The sequence below is a fragment of the Micromys minutus genome, assembly GCF_963924665.1.
Source record: "Micromys minutus genome assembly, chromosome: 1".
Lineage (NCBI taxonomy): Eukaryota > Metazoa > Chordata > Mammalia > Rodentia > Muridae > Micromys > Micromys minutus.
In genome coordinates, this window is record NC_137969.1 from 40,350,882 (window position 1) to 40,369,859 (window position 18,978).

The window sequence follows — 18,978 nt, forward strand, 5'->3', positions numbered from 1 at the left end:
CTGTCTTTATGGGGATCTAACACCCTTTTCTATTCTTCACAGGTATGCACACATGACACAAAAACATACCTACATGCAAGCACACGCACATAGGCATTCACACATCAAATAGTCACACAAGTGTACACCCACGCACATACAATATATTTAAAGAGATATACGTGGTACTTTGCTAAGACAGAACCCTCAGGCTAATATAGTATCTTAAGTATAATGTATAAAGTATACATAGTATATCTTAATGGACCATAGTCCTATGTTTATAAAACTTTTCTTTTAAAGACTGAAGACAAGATCCACAACTAGCTATGAGTGAAAGCCAAATTGTACCTTAGTGGTATTTACAATTTGAGCTGTCTCGAGTTCCCTATCTGGAGAGAGTAGACATGTATGTTGCATCTTAAGGAAAGTTTTGTCACAGAGTGACACCAATAAACATGCCAAACCAGATAAAAAAAAAAAACCCACAAGGTCCCAACCCTACATGAAGAATTGGAGGCAACTGAGTAAAGTGGGGACCAGGAAAGGGTGGTACCAAAGAAACACCAACTGGTTTTATATTGATAAATAGTCATCCCTAAAAACAAATAGGCAAGTGAAATGCCCTTTTTAAATCCTTCATCCACAATTATAGCCAAGTGTCTATAAATGTATGGAGCCCTATAAATATCACCACTACTGTAAGAAAGGAAGCTTTGACTTTTGGAATATTTGGAGCACAGGTCTCAGTTGCTGGGACAAGAGTTATCTCTTGCCTCCATTTTTCTTCCCACTCTTTTCTCAACTGATGATGACTGGGTAGTTGGAGAAAGGAAAGCAGGATGTCTGTCCCCCTAAGATCATTATATATTGTCTTCAGTTTACTGTTCTATTGATGTGAAGAAACACCATGACCAAGGAAACTCTTTTAAAGAACAGCATTTAATTGGAGGTTATTTATAATTTCAGAAGTTTAGTCCATGATTATCATGGTGAGAAGCAGACAGTCATGGCACTGGAGCAGTACTTGAAAACTTTACAACTAATTTGCAGAAAGCAGAGAGAGGGAGAGTGACAGAAACAGAGACAGAGAGGTAGAAAAGCAAAAGATAGAGATAGATAGACAGACAGACAGACAGACAGACAGATAAACATTGTCCCTGGTGTGGGCTTTTGAAACCTCAAATTCCAATTTCAATAACCCAACTCCTCCAAGAAGGCCAAACCTCCTAATCCTTCCCAAACAGTTCTACTAACTGGGTACCAAGCATTCAGGTATATGAGCCTATAGTGGTTATTCACACTCAAATCACCACATATATAATTAGAACAAAATTAAGTTTAATTCTTTTAAATCTAAAGGATATGGTCTAATTCTGCTTTAAACTTCCAATAAGTGATTATTTAGGGATATTCTGTTACTTGCCTAATGTTATATTTCTCAACACTTATGTAAATTGTAGTTCATGGAATACTAACTCCATATGTGATAATATTATTTTTTAGATAAAGGTTTAGGACAGCTTAAAATGTAAAATGCTGCATGCTACTATAGTTTTGGCAATGAAAAAGTCACTGTGTCAAACTAAAAGTATGAGACACTTAATGGTTTGTAAGTATTGTGTATGTATATGCACAAAAATATATCATGGTATATTTAAACTATAATTATAGCTGACCAAGACAATTTTTACCCAATAGCCAATAATTCTTATGACTGGCATCCTATTTAAATATATAAAACACTAATTAAATATCTTATAATACTTAAAATCACAAAATTATCATTATTAAAATATAATTTTTAACTGAAAAGTTGACATATAACTAATAATCAACATTATTAGAAGTTAATGTTCACCTGCTTAGAAATAATGCAGCATCACACATAAACTGTGAACATCGTACAAAGGTATTTATCCTCCTTCTTAGTTCATTCCCTTCACTTCCTCACTATTGCCCAGTCCAGCTCACTCTGCCCTTCAGCTGCAATGTTTAGAAAGTATTATATGATTCTTAGTATATTCTTACTTAATGAATGCTTCATAAACTTTGAAAAAGACGGTCTTTTATCCCACAAGATAAATAAACTAATACTTGGGCCCCACTGGAAGAGAAGAAGTCTCAGAGAGGTGCTGACACATCTGAGAACACAGGGGAGACCACCACCCTTGCTCAAATTCCTCTCCCAAGAGGAACCTGCCCAGAACACTCAGGACACAGGAACCAAGAAGCAGTGGGGGACAGAATCCTTCAAGTTTCTACCTGCACTGGGAGCTGACCCTTTGACATAGCTCTCTATACCCAGACACCACTGGGAGTAGGCTAGTCCCCCAGAAGTACTGAAACAGCTGAGAGCACAGGTAAGACCATGACTTCTGCTCTGTGAGTCCCATCTGAAGTACTCAGGACACAGGAACAGAGGAGCATGTTTGGGACAGAATCCTTCAGGTTTCTGTCTGTGCCTTGTGCTGAACCTGAGCCAAAGCTATTTCTACACAGATCCTACTGGGAGAGAACTGGTCGCCCAATAGGCTTACGGGAGCCACTGTTAGAATCAGCAGGATCAGCAAGATCAGCTAACACTAGAGATAAGCAGATGATGAGAGGCAAGTCAAAAAACCTAAACAACAGAAACAAAGACCACAATGCATCATCAGAATGCAGTTCCTCCTCCACAGCAAGTTCTGGCTACCCCAACACACCAGAAGAGCAAGATTATGATTTAAAATCATAACTCATAATGATGTTAGAGGACTCTAAGAAGGTCATAAATAACTCCCTTAAAGAAATACAGGACAACACAGGTATAAAGGTAGAAGCCCTTACAGAATTACAGGAAAACATGAGCAAACAGGTGAACGAATTGAACAAAGCCATCCAGGATCTAGAAAGAAAAATAGAAACAAAAGGAGTCAGCCCTAGAGATAGAAAACCTAGGAAAGAGTTTAAAAGTCATAGATTTAAGCATCACCAACAGAATTCAAGAGATGGAAGAGAAAATCTCCAGGGCAGAAGAAAGTATAGAAAACATCGACACAACAACCAAATAAAATGCAAAATGCAAAAAGCTCCTATCCCAAAGCATCCAGAAAATCCAGGACACAATGAGAAAATTGAGCCTGAGGATAATAGTATAGAAGAGAAGGAAGATTCCCACTTTAAAGGGCCAGTAAATATCTTTAACAAAATTATAAAGAAAACTAACAAAAGAGATGCCCATAAACATAGAGAAAGCCTACAAAACTCGGAATAGATTGGACAAAAAAGAAATTACTCATGTCACATAATTGCCAAAACAGCAAATGAACAAGACAAAGAAATAATATTAAAAGCAGTAATGGAAAAAGGTCAAATAACATACAAAAGGCAGACTAATCAGAAAAACACCTGATTTCACAGCAGAGACTATGAAAGCTAGAAGATCCTGGGCAGATGTCATACAGATATTAAGAGAACAAAAATGTCAGCCCAGACTGTTATAGTCAGTAAAACTTTCAATTAACATATATGGAGAAACCAAGATATTTTATGACAAAACCAAATTTATACAATATCTTTCCAAAAATCCAGCCATACAAAGAATAATAGATGTAAAACTTCAACACAAGGAGAAAAGCCAAACCTTCAAAAAAGCAAGAAAGTAATCTTCTTTCAACTAACCCAAAAGGAAACAGCCATACAAACATAATTCCAACTCTAACAACAAAAATAACAGGAAACAACAATAATTGATCTCTAATATCTCTCTGCATCAATGGATTCAAATCCCCAATAAAAGACACAGACTAACAGACTGTATACATAAGGAGGACCCAACACTTTGCTGCATACAAGAAACAAACCTCAGTGACAAAGACAGACACTATCTCAGAGTAAAAGGCTGGAAAAATGACTTTCCAAGCAAATGGTCCCAAGAAACAAGCTGGAGTAGCCAATCTAATATCGATTAAAGTAGACTTTCAACCAAAAGTTATCAAAAAAAAAATAATAATAAGGAAGGACACTTCAAACTCTTCAAAGAAAAAAATCGACCAACATGAAATCTCAATTCTGAATATCAATGCTCTAAACACAAGGCCACCTACATTTATTAAAGAAACATTACTAAAGCTCAAAGCACACATTGCTCCCCACACAATAATAGTGGGAGACATCAACAACCCACTCTCTTCAATGGACAGATCATAGAAACAGAAACTGAACAGATGCAGTGAAACGAACAGAAGTTATGAAGCAGATGGATCTAACAGACATCTACAGAATGTTTCATCCTAATACAAAAGAATACACCTTCTTATCAGCACCTTATGGTACCTTCCCCAAAACTGACCATATAGTTGGTCACAAAACAGGCCTCAACAGGTAAAAAAAAAAATAATTGAAATAATTCCATACATCCTATCAGGTCACCATGAACTAAGGCTGGTTTCAATAACAACAAAAACAACAGAAAGCCCACATACATGTTGAAGCTGAACAATGTTCTACTCAAAAATAACTTGTTCAAGGAAGAAAGTAAGAAAGAAATTGAAGACATTTTATAGTTTAATAAAAATAAAGGCACAACATACCCAAACATGGGACATAAGGAAAGCAGTGCTAAGAGAAAAACTCATAGCTCTGAGTGCCTATAAAATAAAACTGGTGAGAACATACACTAGCATCTTGTCAGCACCCCTGAAAGCTTTAGAACAGAAAGAAGCAAATGCACCCAGGAAGATTAGACAGCAGGAAATAATCAAACTCAGGGCTGAAATCAACCAAATAGAAACAAAATTATACAGAGATTCAACAGAACCGGGAGGTGGCTCTTTGAGAAAATCAAACAGATAGATAAACCCTTAGTCAGACTAACCCAAGGGCACAGAGACAGTATTCAAATTAACAAAATCAGAAATGAAAAGGGAGGCATAACAACAAAAACTGAGGAAATTCAAAAAATCATCAGGTCCTACTACAAAAGTCTATACTCAACAAAACTGGAAAATCTGGATGAAATGGACAATTTTCTAGACAATTACCAGGTACCAGAGTTAAATCAGGATCAGACCAACCGTCTAAACAGTCCCATAATCTCTAAAGAAATAGATGTCATCAAAGGCCTCCCAAACAAAAATATTTCAGGACCAGATGGGTTCAGTGCAGAATTCTATCAAGCCTTCAAAGAAGACCTAATACCAATACTCTCTAAACCATTCCACAAAATAAAAACAAAAACAAAAAAAAACACTACCTAATTTATTCTATTAAACCACAATTGTGCTTCATAGACCCAACAAAGAAAGAAAACTTCAGAACAATTTCTCTTATAAATATCAATGCAAAAATACTCAATAAAATTCTCTCAAACTGAATACAAGATCACATCAAAACAATCATCAATCATGATCAAGTAGGCTTCATCTCAGGGATGCAGGGATGGTTCAATATATGGAAATCCATCATCAGAATCCACTATATAAACAAAACTCAAAAAAAAAAAAACCCCATATGATCATCTCATTAGATGCTGAGAAAGCACTTGATGAAATTCAGTACACCTTCCTGTTAAAAATCTTGGAAAGATCAGGAAGCCAAGGCCCATACCTAAGCATAGTAAAAACAATATACAGCAAACTAGTAGCCACATCAAACTAAATGAAGAGAAATTTGAAGCAATCCCACTAAAATCAGGGACTAGACAAGGATGCCTACTCTTTCCCTACATATTAAATATAGTACTCAAAATTCTAGCCAGAGCAATTAGATAACAAAAGGAGGTCAAAGGGATACAAATTTGGAAGAAAGAAGTCAAATATTAGTATTTGCAGATGATATTATAGTATAAGTATACGTGTGTGTGTGTGTGTGTGTGTGTGTGTGTGTGTGTGTGTGTAGTAAGTGACCCAAAAATTCCACCAAAGAACTCTAAACCTGATAAAGAACTTCAGCAACGTGGCTGGATATAATATTAACTCAAACTAACCAATAGCCTTCCTCTACTCAAAGTATAAACAGGCTGAGAATATTAATTAGTAAAATAAAGGTGAGAGCCAGTGATTGGGCGGAGAAGTGAGGTGTAGAGAGAGGGTCAGAGGTCAGAGGTCAGAGGACAGAGGAGGACTGAGAGAGAAATTCCAAGATGGACCTCGGGAATGATGAATTAGATCCAGGTGGGCTTAATTGGCATTACATAGTTATGAACATTTAAGGATTTTATAGGTCCAATATCTCATATAAAAGGGCAGTTTGTATCTTTGTCTAATTGATGTAATCTAATTGTGTAGAGGGTTTGTGGATTGAGAATTTGATATATAAACATGTATAAAAAGCTTAAAAAGACAGGCAGAGAAACAAATTCTGGAAATAACACACTTCATAATAGTCACAAATAAGATAAAGTACCTTGGTGTGACTCCAACTAAGCAACTGAAGGATCTGTGTGACAAGAACTTCAAGTCTCTGAAGAAGGAAATTGAAGAAGACCTCAGAAGATGGAAAGATATCCAAAGCTCATGGATTGGCAGAATTGATATGGTTAAAATGGCCATCTTACCAAAAGCAATTTACAGATTTAATACAATCCCCACCAAAATTCTAACTCAATTCTTCATAGAGTTAGAATGACCAATTTGCAAATTTATTTGGAATAACAAAAGATACATGAAAGTGAAAACTATCCTCAATAATAAAAGAACTTCTGGGGGAATCACCATCCCTGACCTCAATCTGTATTACAGATCAATTGGGATAAAATCTGTATGGTATTGGTACAGAGATTGGAAGGTAAGTCAAGGAAATAGAATTGAAATGAACCCACACACCTAGGGTCACTTGATCTTTGACAAAGGAGCTAAAACCATCCAGTGGGGAAAAAATAGCATTTTCAGAAAATAGTGCTGGTCAAACTGGCGGTCAACATGTAGAATATAAATTGATCCATTCTTATGGCCCTGTACAAATCTCAAGTCCAGGTGGATGAAGAATCTCCACATAAAACCAGATACATTCAAACTAATAGAAGAGAAAGTGAGAAAGAGCCTCGAATGCATAGTGTACTGTCTGGTTCTGTGTCAACTTGACACAAGCTGGAGTTATCACAGAGAAAGGAGCCTCAGTTGAGGAAATGCATCCATGAGATCCAGCTGTAAGGCATTTTCTCAACTAGGGATGGGGGGGGGGGGTCATCCCATTGTGGGTGGTGACATCCCTGGGCTGGTAGACCTGAGTTCTATAAGAAAGCAAGATGAGCAAGTCAGGGGTAGCCAGTAACTTCCCTACATGGCCTCTGCATCAGCTCCTGCTTTCTGATCTGTTTGAGTCCCAGTCCTGACTTCCTTTGGTGATGAACAGCAATGTGGAAGTGTAAGCTGAATAAACCCTTTCCTCCCCAACTTGCTTCGTAGTCATGATGTTTTGTGCAGGAATAAAAACCCTGACTAAGACAGATGGGCACTGGGGAAATTTAACTTAACAGAGCACCAATGGCTTATGCTCTAAGATCAAGAATAGACAAATGGGACCTCATAAAATTGCAAAGCTTCTGTAAGGCAAAAGACATTGTCATTAGGACAAAATGGCAACCAACAGATTGGGAAGAGATCTTTACCAATCCTACATCTGATAGAGGGCTGATATAAAATATATACAAAGAACTCAAAAAGATAGACTCCAGAGAATCAAATAACCCTATTTCAAAATGGGGTACAGAGCCAAATAAAGAATTCTCAACTGGGAAATACTGAATGGCTGAGAAAAAAGCACCTAAAGAAATGTTCATCATTCTTAGTCATCAGGAAAATGTAAATCAAAACATTACTGAGGTTCTACCTCATACCAGTTGGAATCGCTAAAATCGAAATCTCAGGTGACAGCAGATGCTGGCAAGGATGTGGAGAAAGAGGAACACTTCTCCATTATTGGTGGTATTACAAGCTAGTACAACCACTCTGGAAATCAGTCAGGAGGTTCCTCAGAAAATTGGACATAGTGCTACCTGAGGACCCAGCTATACCACTCCTCGGCATATGCTCAAAAGATGCTCCAAAATACAACAAGGACACATGCTTGTTTATAGCAGTCTTATTTATAATAGTCAGGAGCTGGAAAGAACCCAGATATCCTTCAACAGAGGAATGGATACAGAAAATGTGGTACATTTACACAGTGAAGTACTACTCAGCTATTAAAAACAATGACTTCATGAAATTCTTAGGCGTATGGATAGAACTAGAAAATGTCATTCTGAGTGAGATTATCCAATCATAAAACAAACCTATACATGGCATGCACTCACTGATAATTGGATATTAGCCCAAAAGCTCAGAATACCCAAGACACAGTTCACAGACCACATGAAACTCAAGAAGGAGGACGACCAAAGTGAGGATGCTTCAGTCCTTCCTAAAAGGTGGAACAAAATCTTCTCAGGAGGAAATATCGGGACAAATCTTGAAGTAAAAACTGGAGGAAAGTCCATCCATAGACTGCCCCACCTGAAAATCCAGCCCATATTCAGCCACCAAACCCAAACAATATCGCTGATGCCCAGAAGTACATGCTGACAGGAGCCTGATACAGCTGTCTTCTGAAAGGTTTTTTCAGAACATAACAAATACAGAGGCTTTTCTTTTAAGCTAAAGTTAGCTCCAAGCTTCAAAATAAATGATAAAATTATATAGGCATTGTTTATAATTAAGTTTGCATCTTTATTGCTCATCCTAGGTGAAACATTATGAATCTAAATACTTTCAGATGTGGAAAAATTCACATATAACCATAGTTAAAATATGGCGATAATTCGAGTCTGTCAACATTTTGGGAACATGTATCATGTTCCAGGTACTGTTTGTGTATGTTGAAGATTTAGTAATAAGTAAAATAGAGAAAAATTCCACCTTTGTGTTTCAAATCTCACCCTCATGTTTCCACTGCTCATCACCCACACTTGCAATTAAGTCTGAGCATGGGTTAGCCAACGTGACACATGATACTTCATTAAAATACTGTATAACAGTTGTAGTGTAGATATGTGAGAATTTATTCAATCGTTCTTTAAGTTGCTGGGTCTGCTTTCTACCATTGTTTACAGATTGGCAGTCCACTTAAGTTTTGTTTTGATTTTTGCTAACACAGTTACAATAAATACAAGTACCTCAGAATCGTTTTAATATGCACATATAGCTTATTATCTCTAAAGAAAAGTAGTCTAACCTGGGTGCCTTCAAAGTTGCAAACAAACGTAATCTGTACCCATGGGTTGCATCACCTGGATCCTGTGTTTCCCAGGTATGAGGTGGAGCCTGTGGTACTATCCACCTGTGTGGTGCTGAAAAGGGAACTCGTTTTTCTCCATCAGGAACCAATTTCCTTCCACCTAGTCTCCCTTTGCTGCTTGGAATCTTAAGCTGTCAGTCAACATCTATAAGAAAGTCTTTCAAAATCATATCTAGCATGGAGGTGCAGACTCTGCGCTATCCTATGAAGTGCTCTGCGGCAATTCTTTGATTCATATTCTTCTTCTTGGACATTGTCACGAGCTTCACCTGACTTGCCATACTACCTTACCTTTTACAGAGTTGGTAAGACTCGCCCTTCCAGATTTGTGCATATATATGTAACTGATTACAGTGTCAATGTTGAGCCAAGATGTGTATAATGAAAATGAAAATACAGGACTCTCTCGGCCTCTCCCCGCTCCCCTTTCTCCCTAACCCGCATCTGTCTTTCTATCCCAACCTAATCTAGGGTAGTTTCCACTGCACATGAGATGGAGTTCTGCCTTCCCTGGCCATTTATCCTATGCTCTCAGTAGGATACGCTAATTTCCTGACATTTAAATCACTAGCTAGCAGTTTCCTATCCTGTTTCCTGCCACTTGCCTCCACTTCCCCTCTCAGCCTTTTTTACACCAAACCGCAGCTCAAACCCTCTAGAAAGTGAATCCACATCCCTTGGCGCCTAGACTCTGAGGTCTCCGCTCCTTGTTGTAGCAATTAATCTTGGCCCCAGTGCCTCCCCGCCCCATCCTCCGCGTATCCGGTGCTGTTCTAGGAGGAGCCTAAACGTCAGTCCCGCTGAAGGGGATTGTGGTGCGTAAACAAGATTAACTCTCTAGCCCCCAGCAGTGCTGATTTGCGGGGCAGCCTGCCAGTCCAGTCACTGCGAGCCCTCGCGTGCGTGCCGGGCCCCCGCTTGGGGAGCGGGGGATGGGGCAGCCTGCTGCCTTGGTGCTGTGTCTGGGGCTGGATCCTTGTCCGAGTGTGGTGGAGGGCAACAGCCTCGCCAGCTGCTTCTCAAAATCTGGGGTAGACAGAGGCGACGACTTCTAGCTGTGGCCCGTATCCATCGGCTCTCTCTTCCTGCTTGTCCCCGCCGCCCATCGCGCTGCAGCAGCTCCCTCCAGCCCGCACAGTCCACCTCTCTGGCCACGGTTGCCAGCCCCTCTGCCAGCTATGGGGGACCTACCCGGGCTCGTGCGCCTTTCTATCGCGCTGCGCATTCAACCCAACGATGGCCCTGTTTTCTTCAAGGTGGACGGGCAGCGCTTTGGCCAGAACCGCACAATTAAGCTGCTCACCGGCTCCTCCTACAAGGTGGAGGTGAAGATTAAGCCCACAACACTGCAGGTCGAGTGAGTGTGGGGCGTGCCGGGTGGTGGCAGGGCAATAATATCCCCGGTATGGGAGGAGCGTGAAGGCTCCAGGACATCCCTAGCCTCCACTAGGCCCTCCTAGTCTCTTGCATGCTCAGCAGGACCTGGGATGAGGGCAAGAGGTGAAGGCCCTGTCCCTAAGCTACTCCCCCAATAGTGAGCCTGTAGTCTTCCTGAATTCCTGAATTCTTCCACCCATCTCAGGAAGTCCCTTTAAATCTGCAACAAGAATCCAGGATTGGGGGGGGTGCTTTGGTTGTTGTTGTATTTGGGGGCTTGCTTTGTTTTGATTTCTTGTAAATCTCGCTTCCATCTACCTAACAACAGAGAACCACAGGTACACAGGGTGGGGCAGATGGTAGAAAGACATGGAGGTTTCAGCCCATCTCTCCTCTCCTGGATCCTGCGGTTTCTTTGGATTCTGCTGACAATACGGAAAGGGGAAGAGGGGCTGAGGAATGAGTAATCTCAGTGGACAGATGGTCCCTGGGTTCCCTGAGAGATGCTCTCCAATTCTCCTTTCTAGGATGAATGGCAGCGGCACCAGGCACAAATTAAAGGGCGCACTGCCTGTGCTGAGCCCACCTTTATGGTTTCCTATGCCCTGTGCCTTTTCTTTCCTTCCTGGCTGAATTTTCCGGTCAGCCTAGTGCTGTTTTCTGTGGTGGTTAACATCTTCACAAGAGGACTGTAAAACAGCATGGTGGCAGTTAGAAAGGCAATCACATATGGGTCTTAGGACACCCCCCCCCCCCGCCCCGTGGCTGTGATAAAATACCCTGACAAAATCAGTTTACTGAAGAAAGGTTTTGTTTGACTCAGATTGGATGACACCGTCCATCATGTGAAAAAGTCAAGGCAGCTGCAACTTGAAGCAGCTCGCTATACTGTTTCCATAGTCCAGAGCAGAGAGCGGTGAACTGGGGCATGCATGCTTGGGAGCACTCATCTGCTCCCCCCTTTCTAATCTGCCCTGAGCCCAGCCCACCTTTAGACGGCTCTCCCAACCACGATTAAACAAAATCCAAAAATCCCACACTGGCCAACCTGGGAAGGCAGTTCTCATTGAGAGAATTACCAGGCAATTCTACACTGTGCCGAGTTGACAACTGAACTCTACTGGTCACCTTTCACCCAAGCATTGTGTGAAGTCTGCTTTGTAAGAAAGAATAAAGCAGCATTTATGACCCCTAACGTATGCTGAGGTTTTCACACAGTCACATACTTTTAGTTAGTCTGGATTAAGTAAACTTATTTTATTTAGTCCCCTACACACAAAGATCTGTAGCCACACTTGGACAGTTGCTGGTGTCCCCTCCCCAAACCTCCAGCTTCCTGTACCCATTACCCTCACGGTCCCTAATTGTCCCTCTGCTTGTGTGCAGGCTTTTCCCCTCTCTTCTGCCCTGTGGAATGTTGCCCTCGCTTGCACATGTTATTTTCCTGTTCTTCGGGGGTAGTTTTTTACATTTCAAGCTAATCTAAAAGCAGATTTGGTACTGGTAACTTTTCTCTAAATACATTTAAGTTGTGATAAGGATTTCTTCAGTGCCCTAATCCAATGACTCCCAAATTGAGATTCTATCAGAATTTACTGAAGAACCTGTTAAACTACAGTCAATTTGGGCTCTCCAGAGTTTCTGGTTCTGTATTTCCAGGGTGGAGCCTAAATGTTTATATTCTTGGTCTTTGGTTGGTACTTGGAATTGGCACTGAGAACATTTATCCTTACATGAAGGGATGACATCACTGGGAATTTCTGGGATGCAGTAAGTCTGAAGGAAAATCTTCAATTGTTGGACCAAAAATTTAAAAATATTAAAACCTTTTTTTAGGTCAGAGATCTTTGAAACTATCCACATATATGCATCATCAGGATTTGCCAGTGACAAATTACATCCCAGACCAGTGGGATCCTGGTCTCTGGAGGTTGGGGAAGGGCTGGGCATATATGAAATTTTAAATCCTAGATGATTTCAGTGAGAAGAAAGATCTCATACATGAGAATTCGGAAGTTACTCTAGGGAGAAGAAATGGTTGGTCCATGGTCAGGTTACTGTTTAGCTAGATAACTGTAACCTCCTGAACTTTCAGAAATTTCTATATGTCTTCTTTAGCCAAACCCTGCAGGTTGCTCTCCAGGATTTTGTTTCAGAATAGAACAGGATGCCTAAGATAATTCCTACTGTCTATGCTCAACTCAAGTCCATTGCAGGAACATATCCATTGGTGGTGTGCTTGTCCCACTGGAGCTGAAGTGTAAAGAACCTGATGGGGAAAGAGTTGTCTACACTGGCATATATGATACAGAAGGTGTAGCCCCAACCAAAAGTGGAGAGCGACAACCCATCCAGATCACCATGCCAGTAAGTCCAAGTTTCGGGTGTGGGGATGTAGTTTCAGAACAAAGAGAAACTACAGGGTGGGGGAAACACTACCTGTTTAGAAATAAGAAAAGATGTACTGGAGCCAGTTACTATGCAAATAGGATTTAGTTTCACTCAAATTGTGGGGAAAGAGTAATACTTATTGATGCTTTTTTGCATGCAAGACTGACTCTAGACATTAAAGATAACAGATAAATGCTTCTGGAAGAAATAATAGCTACATTGCCATTTTCTCTTTTGGTTTCTACACAAGGACTTTTTAAATAATTCACTCTTAAAAGACTGTGATTCTACATGGTGTACAGTTCTTTGTTGTGAAGAAAGCTCTTTAAATGACATTTTGCTTCTTAATACACTCCCTCCCACTTGAGGACCCGAAAAGTGACTGCCATTGTAAACAATAAGCATCTTACTCTGATTATGTCTAATGCAGCCATCCCTCTGTGTTTGTGGGAATTGATTCAAGGCCACTCACAGATGCCAGAATCCACAGATATCATCCCTTAAACATAATGGCACAGTATAACCTGGGCATGCCCTCCCACACACTTTAAATAATCTTTAGATTATGACTATTGTGTATATATTTCTTGTATTGTTTTAGGGAATGATGACAAAGAAGTCATAACATGTTCAACACACACGTAATTTTTTGAGTAGTTTCAGAAGGTTGGCTTATCCATGGATGCAGAGCCTATTAACCTAGAGTGCATGTGTATATGATGAGAAAATATCACCAAGCAATAGTAATAGATCAAAGGATAAAGTTGACAAGTAGAGTTAAGGGTCCATGCAGACTCTATAGATGATGTAATAACTGTGCTAAAATATAAGGAAAGGAAAGTTCACTTAATGGATTACTATAAAAAACTGGGCAATCTTTTCCTTCTGAAAGAGCAACTTTGAATTGTCTGCCTTTATACAGGAGATCAAAGTTTCCCAAATATACATATAAGAAAGAAATTTTCTAATGGTTACTTAAAATTTTAGACCTAGGTCACTAATGCAGTGATTTTTTTTTTTTAACAATGGGTAAGTTAGAACCAATGAAACTGACATACCTATAGAACTTCCACCCTTTTGAGGACTGTCTGTGTTATCCCCTTCCAGAAACACTGATCTACCTCATATGGAAATCCTTAAGGCCTCTCAATGTCTGAAATATTTAAACCAGCTACAACATAAGGAAAGAATTTAGAAGCCTATTCTTTTGAGTGCTAAATTTAAACACCCTTTGCAAGGAATTCTGTTTTCCACCATAGAGTCAACAGAGAAAAGTATGACATGTAGAAAATACTAGTTTCTCTAAGAGACGACTGCTGTCAATATTTTAGTCTGTGTTCTTAGAAAGATGCTTACTTTGTATTTGAATATATGTGTATATTGGGCATCATTCTCTGACATAAATATGGAACATCACTCTGAAGTCTATTATGTGAGTGTATCAATATCTCCAATTAACTACTGGTGGTTTCCATTTCTTACCACGTTAAGTTTTACTCACTGTGCAAAGTTATTGTTTACTCAAGGCAGAGTTCCAGAAGAAATATGCATGCTAGAGGATTTTACAAACACGGGCATCTAGGAAGGCAAAGAGAGGCTGAAAGATGGCTACGTATCTTGCCACTCAGAGAGACAGCCTGAGTTCACCACCAGGGCTTCTGTGGTGGAAGGAAAGAACCCATGCTTAGACTATACCATGGCACATATAACCACACAACAACACATATGACAGAATACTTAACAATCATAACAAATAATATGACTTAAAACACTGCTAATCTTTTCTTTTCCTTCTTTTTTTTCTTTTCTTTTTTTCTTTTTTTTAAATATTCTTTGTATTTACATTTCAGCTGGTGTCCCCTTTCTGCCAATCCCATCTAGAATGACCCTCCCATTGCCTCCATGAAGGTGCTTCTTCTCGAAACCTCCCTCTCCTACCTCAGTGCCTTGGCATTCCCCTACACTGGGTAAATGAGCCTTCGCTGGACCAAAGTCTTCTCCTCTCATCAGTGCCAGAGAATGCTATCCTCTGCTGCATATGCATCTGGGGCCATGGGTCTCTTCATAACAATTCACTGGGTGGTGTTTTAGTCCCTGGGAACTGTGGTGGGTTTGGTTAGTTAATTTTGTTCTTACCATGGGGTTGAAGACCATTTCAGCTCCTTCAGTCCTTTCTCTAGCTCCTTGAATTGGGTCCCCATATTCAGTCAAATGGTGAGCTGCAAGCATCCTTCTCTATATCAGTATGGTTCTGGCAGAGGAGGCATCCATATCAGATTCCGGCCAGTAAGCACTACTTGGCCTCAGGATTAGTGTGTGGGTTTAGTGGCTGCATATTGAATGGATCCATAGGCGAGGCTGTCTCTGGATGATCTTTTCTCCAATTCCTGCTCCTCAATTTGTTCCATTATTTCTTCCCATGAGTGTTTTGTTCTCCCTTCTAAGAAGGACTGAGGCATCCACGTTCTGGCCTTCTTTCTGAGCTCTTGAGTTTCTTGGTTATTCTGAGCTTTTTGGGCTAGTATGCAGGTATCAGTGAGTACATACCATGGCTGTTCTTTTGTGGCTGGATTACCTCACTCAGGAGAATAGCTTCAAGTTCCATCCATTTGCCTAGGGATTTCATGAATTCATTGTTTTTAATAGCTGAGTAGTACTTCACTGTGTATATGTACCACAATTTCTGTATCCATTCCTCTGTTAAAGGACACCTGAATTCTTTCCAGGTTCTGGCTATTATAAATAAGGCTGCTATGAACATGGCAGAACATGTGTCCTTCTTAGATGTTGGAGATTCTTTTGGGCATATGCCCAGGAGTGTAATAGCTGGGTTCTCAGGTCGGACTATGTCCAGTTTTCTAAGGAACCACAAGACTGATTTCCAGAGTGGTTGAACCAGCTTAGAACCCCACCAGCAGTGGAGGAGTGTTGCTCTTTCTCAGCATCCTCTCCAGCATCTGCTGTCATGTGAGTTTTTGATCTTAGCCATTCTGGCTGATGTGAGGTGGAATCTCTAGGTTGTTTTGATTTGCATTTTTCTGATCACTAGGGATGTTTAGCATTTCTTTAGGTGATTCTCAGCCATTCCATATTCCTGAGTTGAGTATTGTTTGTTTAGCTCTTTACCCCATTTTTAATAGGATTATTTGATTATATAGTGAAGTTCTTTGTATATATTGGAAACTAACCATCTATCAAATGTAGGAGTTGTAAAGATCTTTTCCCAAACTGTTGGTTGCTGTTTTGTCCTATTAAATGTCCTTTGCCTTACAGAAGCCTTGCAATTTCATGAGGTCCCATTTGTCAATTCTTGTTCTTAGAACATAAGCTATTGGTGTTATTTTCAGGAAAATCTCCCCTGTGCTTATGTGTTCTAAGCTCTTATCCATTTTCTGTTCTATTAGATTCAGTGTATTTGGTTTTATGTGGAGGTCTTTGACCCACTTGGACGTGAGCTCTTTAGGAGGAGATAGGAAAAGATTGATGTGCATTCTTCTGCATGCTGACTGCCTGTTGAACCAAAACCATTTATTGAAGAGGCTGTCCTGTTTACATTGAATGTTTTAGCTCCTTTGTCAAAGATCAAGTGACTATAGGTGAGTGGGTTCATTTCTGGGTCTTCAATTCTATTGCATTGATCTACAAGCTTGTCTCTGTACCAGTACCAGGCAGTTTTTATCACAGTGGATCTGTAATGCAGCTTGAGGTCAGAGTTGGTGATACTCCTGGAAGTTTATGGTTGAGAATAGTACTTGCTATCTTGGGTTTTTTATTACTTCAAATGAATTTGCAAATTGCTCTTTCCAACTCTATGAAGAATTGAGTTGGTATTTTGAGGGGGATTGCATTGAACCTGTAGATTGCTTTAGGAAAGAAGGCCATTTTTACTGTGTTGATTTTTCCAATCCATGAGTGTAGAAAATCTTTCCATCTTCTGAGGTCTCCTCCAATTTCCTTCTTCAAAGACTTGAAGTTTTTGTCATACATATTTCTCATTTGCTTGGTTAGGGTCACACCAAGAGATCTTATATTATTTGTGACTATTGTGAAGGGTGTCAATTTTCTAATTTCTTTCTCAGCCGTTTTATCCTTTGAGTAGAGGAAAGCTACTGATTTGTTCAAGTTAATTTTATACCCAGCCACTTTGCTGAAGTTGTTTATCAGCTGTAAAAGTTCTCTGGTGGAGTTTTGGGGGTCACGTAAGTATTCTATCATGTCCTCTGCAAATACTGATATTTTTACTTCTTTCTTTACAATTTGTATCCCTTTGACTTCTTTTGGCTGTCTTATTTCTCTGACTTCTACTACTATATTTAATAGGTAGTGAGAGAGTGGGCAACCTTGTCTAGTCTTTGATTTTAGTGGAATTGCTTCAAGTTTCTCACCATTTAGTTTGATGTTGGCTACCCATTTGCTGTATATTGCTTTTACTATGTTTAAGTATGGGCCTTGAATTCTTGATCTTTTCAAGACTTTTAACATGGAGTGTTGAATTTTGTCAATTGATTTTTCAGCATCTAAAAAGATGGTCATGTGCCTTTTTTCCCTTTGAGTCTGTTTATATAGTGGAATACATTGATCAATTTCCATATATTGAACCACACTTGCATCCCTGGGATGAAGCCTACTTGATTATGGAAAATGATCATTTTGATGTGATCTTGGATTCGGTTTGCAAGAATTTTATTGAGTACCTTTGTATCAATGTTAATAAGTAAATTTGCTCTGAAGTTCTCTTTCTTTGTAGGGTATTTGTGTGGTTTAGCAGGAACCATAATTGTGGTTTTAAAGAATGAGTTGAGTACTGTTTCCTCTGCTTTTATTCTGGAATATTTTGGAGAGTATTGGTATTAGGTCTTCTATGAAGATCTGATAGAATTCAGCACTAAACCCATCTGACTTTTTTTGGTTGGGAGGGTTTTGATGACTGCTTCTGTTTCTTTTGGAGTTGTGGGTTTCGGGTTTAGATGGAGTATCTGATCCAGATTTAACTTTGGTACATAGTATCTGTCTAGAAAATTGTCCATTTCCTCTAGATTTTCCCGTTTTGTTGAGTATAAGCTTTTGTAGTACAATCTGATAACTTCTTGAATTGATTCAGTTTCTGTTGTTATGTCTTCCCTTTCATTTCTGATTTTGTTAATTTGAATATTCTCTCTGCACCCTCTCATTAGTCTGACTAAGAGTTTATCTATCTTGTAAATTTTCTCAAAGAACAAGCTACTGGTTTTGTTGATTCTTTGTATAGTTCTTTTTCTTTCTTTTTTGTGATGATTTTTTTTGTCTTTTAACTTTATTTTTTAAAAAAGAGACAGACATGTACAGATTTTTAAAGGCATTCTGGCATACCGCTCTATGAATACATTTTTGTCAGTACTTAATTCTTTTAGAAGTTTGATAGTATGCATTGAAATCTACTAGTTACCATGAGCATAAATTACACGTAGAACAGAACATAACATGGAAACATAGATTTCTTGGTGTGTATACATTGAACACCAAAAAATTGCCACAAGATTATATTTTTAGCTCTTGGATTATTAATGATTTAAGGTACAGGAGTACCATACTCTGAGAGGGTGCTATACACTTATTTTTTTTCCACAGAAGAACTGAGGCTTTCACTTTTTGGCCTTTGTTTTTCTTGAACTTCATATAGTCTGTGAGTTGTTTCTGGGGTATTCCGAGCTTTCTGGGACTAGGATGCAATTATCAGTGACTACATATTATGTCTGTTCTTCTGTGGCTGGGTTACCTCACTCAAGATGATATTCTCTAGATGCATCCATTATCTTAGGAATTTCATAAAGTCATTGTTTCTAATAGCTCCATTGTGTAAATATATCAAAATTTTTATATCCATTGATCTACTGAACGACATCTAGGTTCTTTCCTGCTTCTGGCTATTATAAATAGGGCTGTTAAGAACATTGTGGTACATGTGTCCTTATTGTATGTTGGAGCATCTGTGGG

General features: G+C 39.4%; 1 protein-coding gene across 2 annotated transcripts in view; it reads left to right on the forward strand.

The window, feature by feature from the left end:
* The first annotated feature begins 10,237 nt into the window (after nucleotides 1-10,237).
* The window catches only part of CNRIP1 (cannabinoid receptor interacting protein 1), a 29,337-nt gene continuing 20,596 nt past the window's right edge, over nucleotides 10,238-18,978 (forward strand). Inside the window, exons 1-2 of one of the 2 annotated variants that reach the window (XM_080938628.1) lie at nucleotides 10,238-10,594; nucleotides 12,831-12,981. In XM_080938628.1, coding sequence (XP_080794754.1) covers nucleotides 10,416-10,594; nucleotides 12,831-12,981 — 330 coding nt within the window. In that variant the 5' untranslated portion in view covers nucleotides 10,238-10,415. The remainder of the gene's footprint in view (nucleotides 10,595-12,830; nucleotides 12,982-18,978) is intronic. The other variant, XM_080938629.1, reaches the window with a different exon arrangement.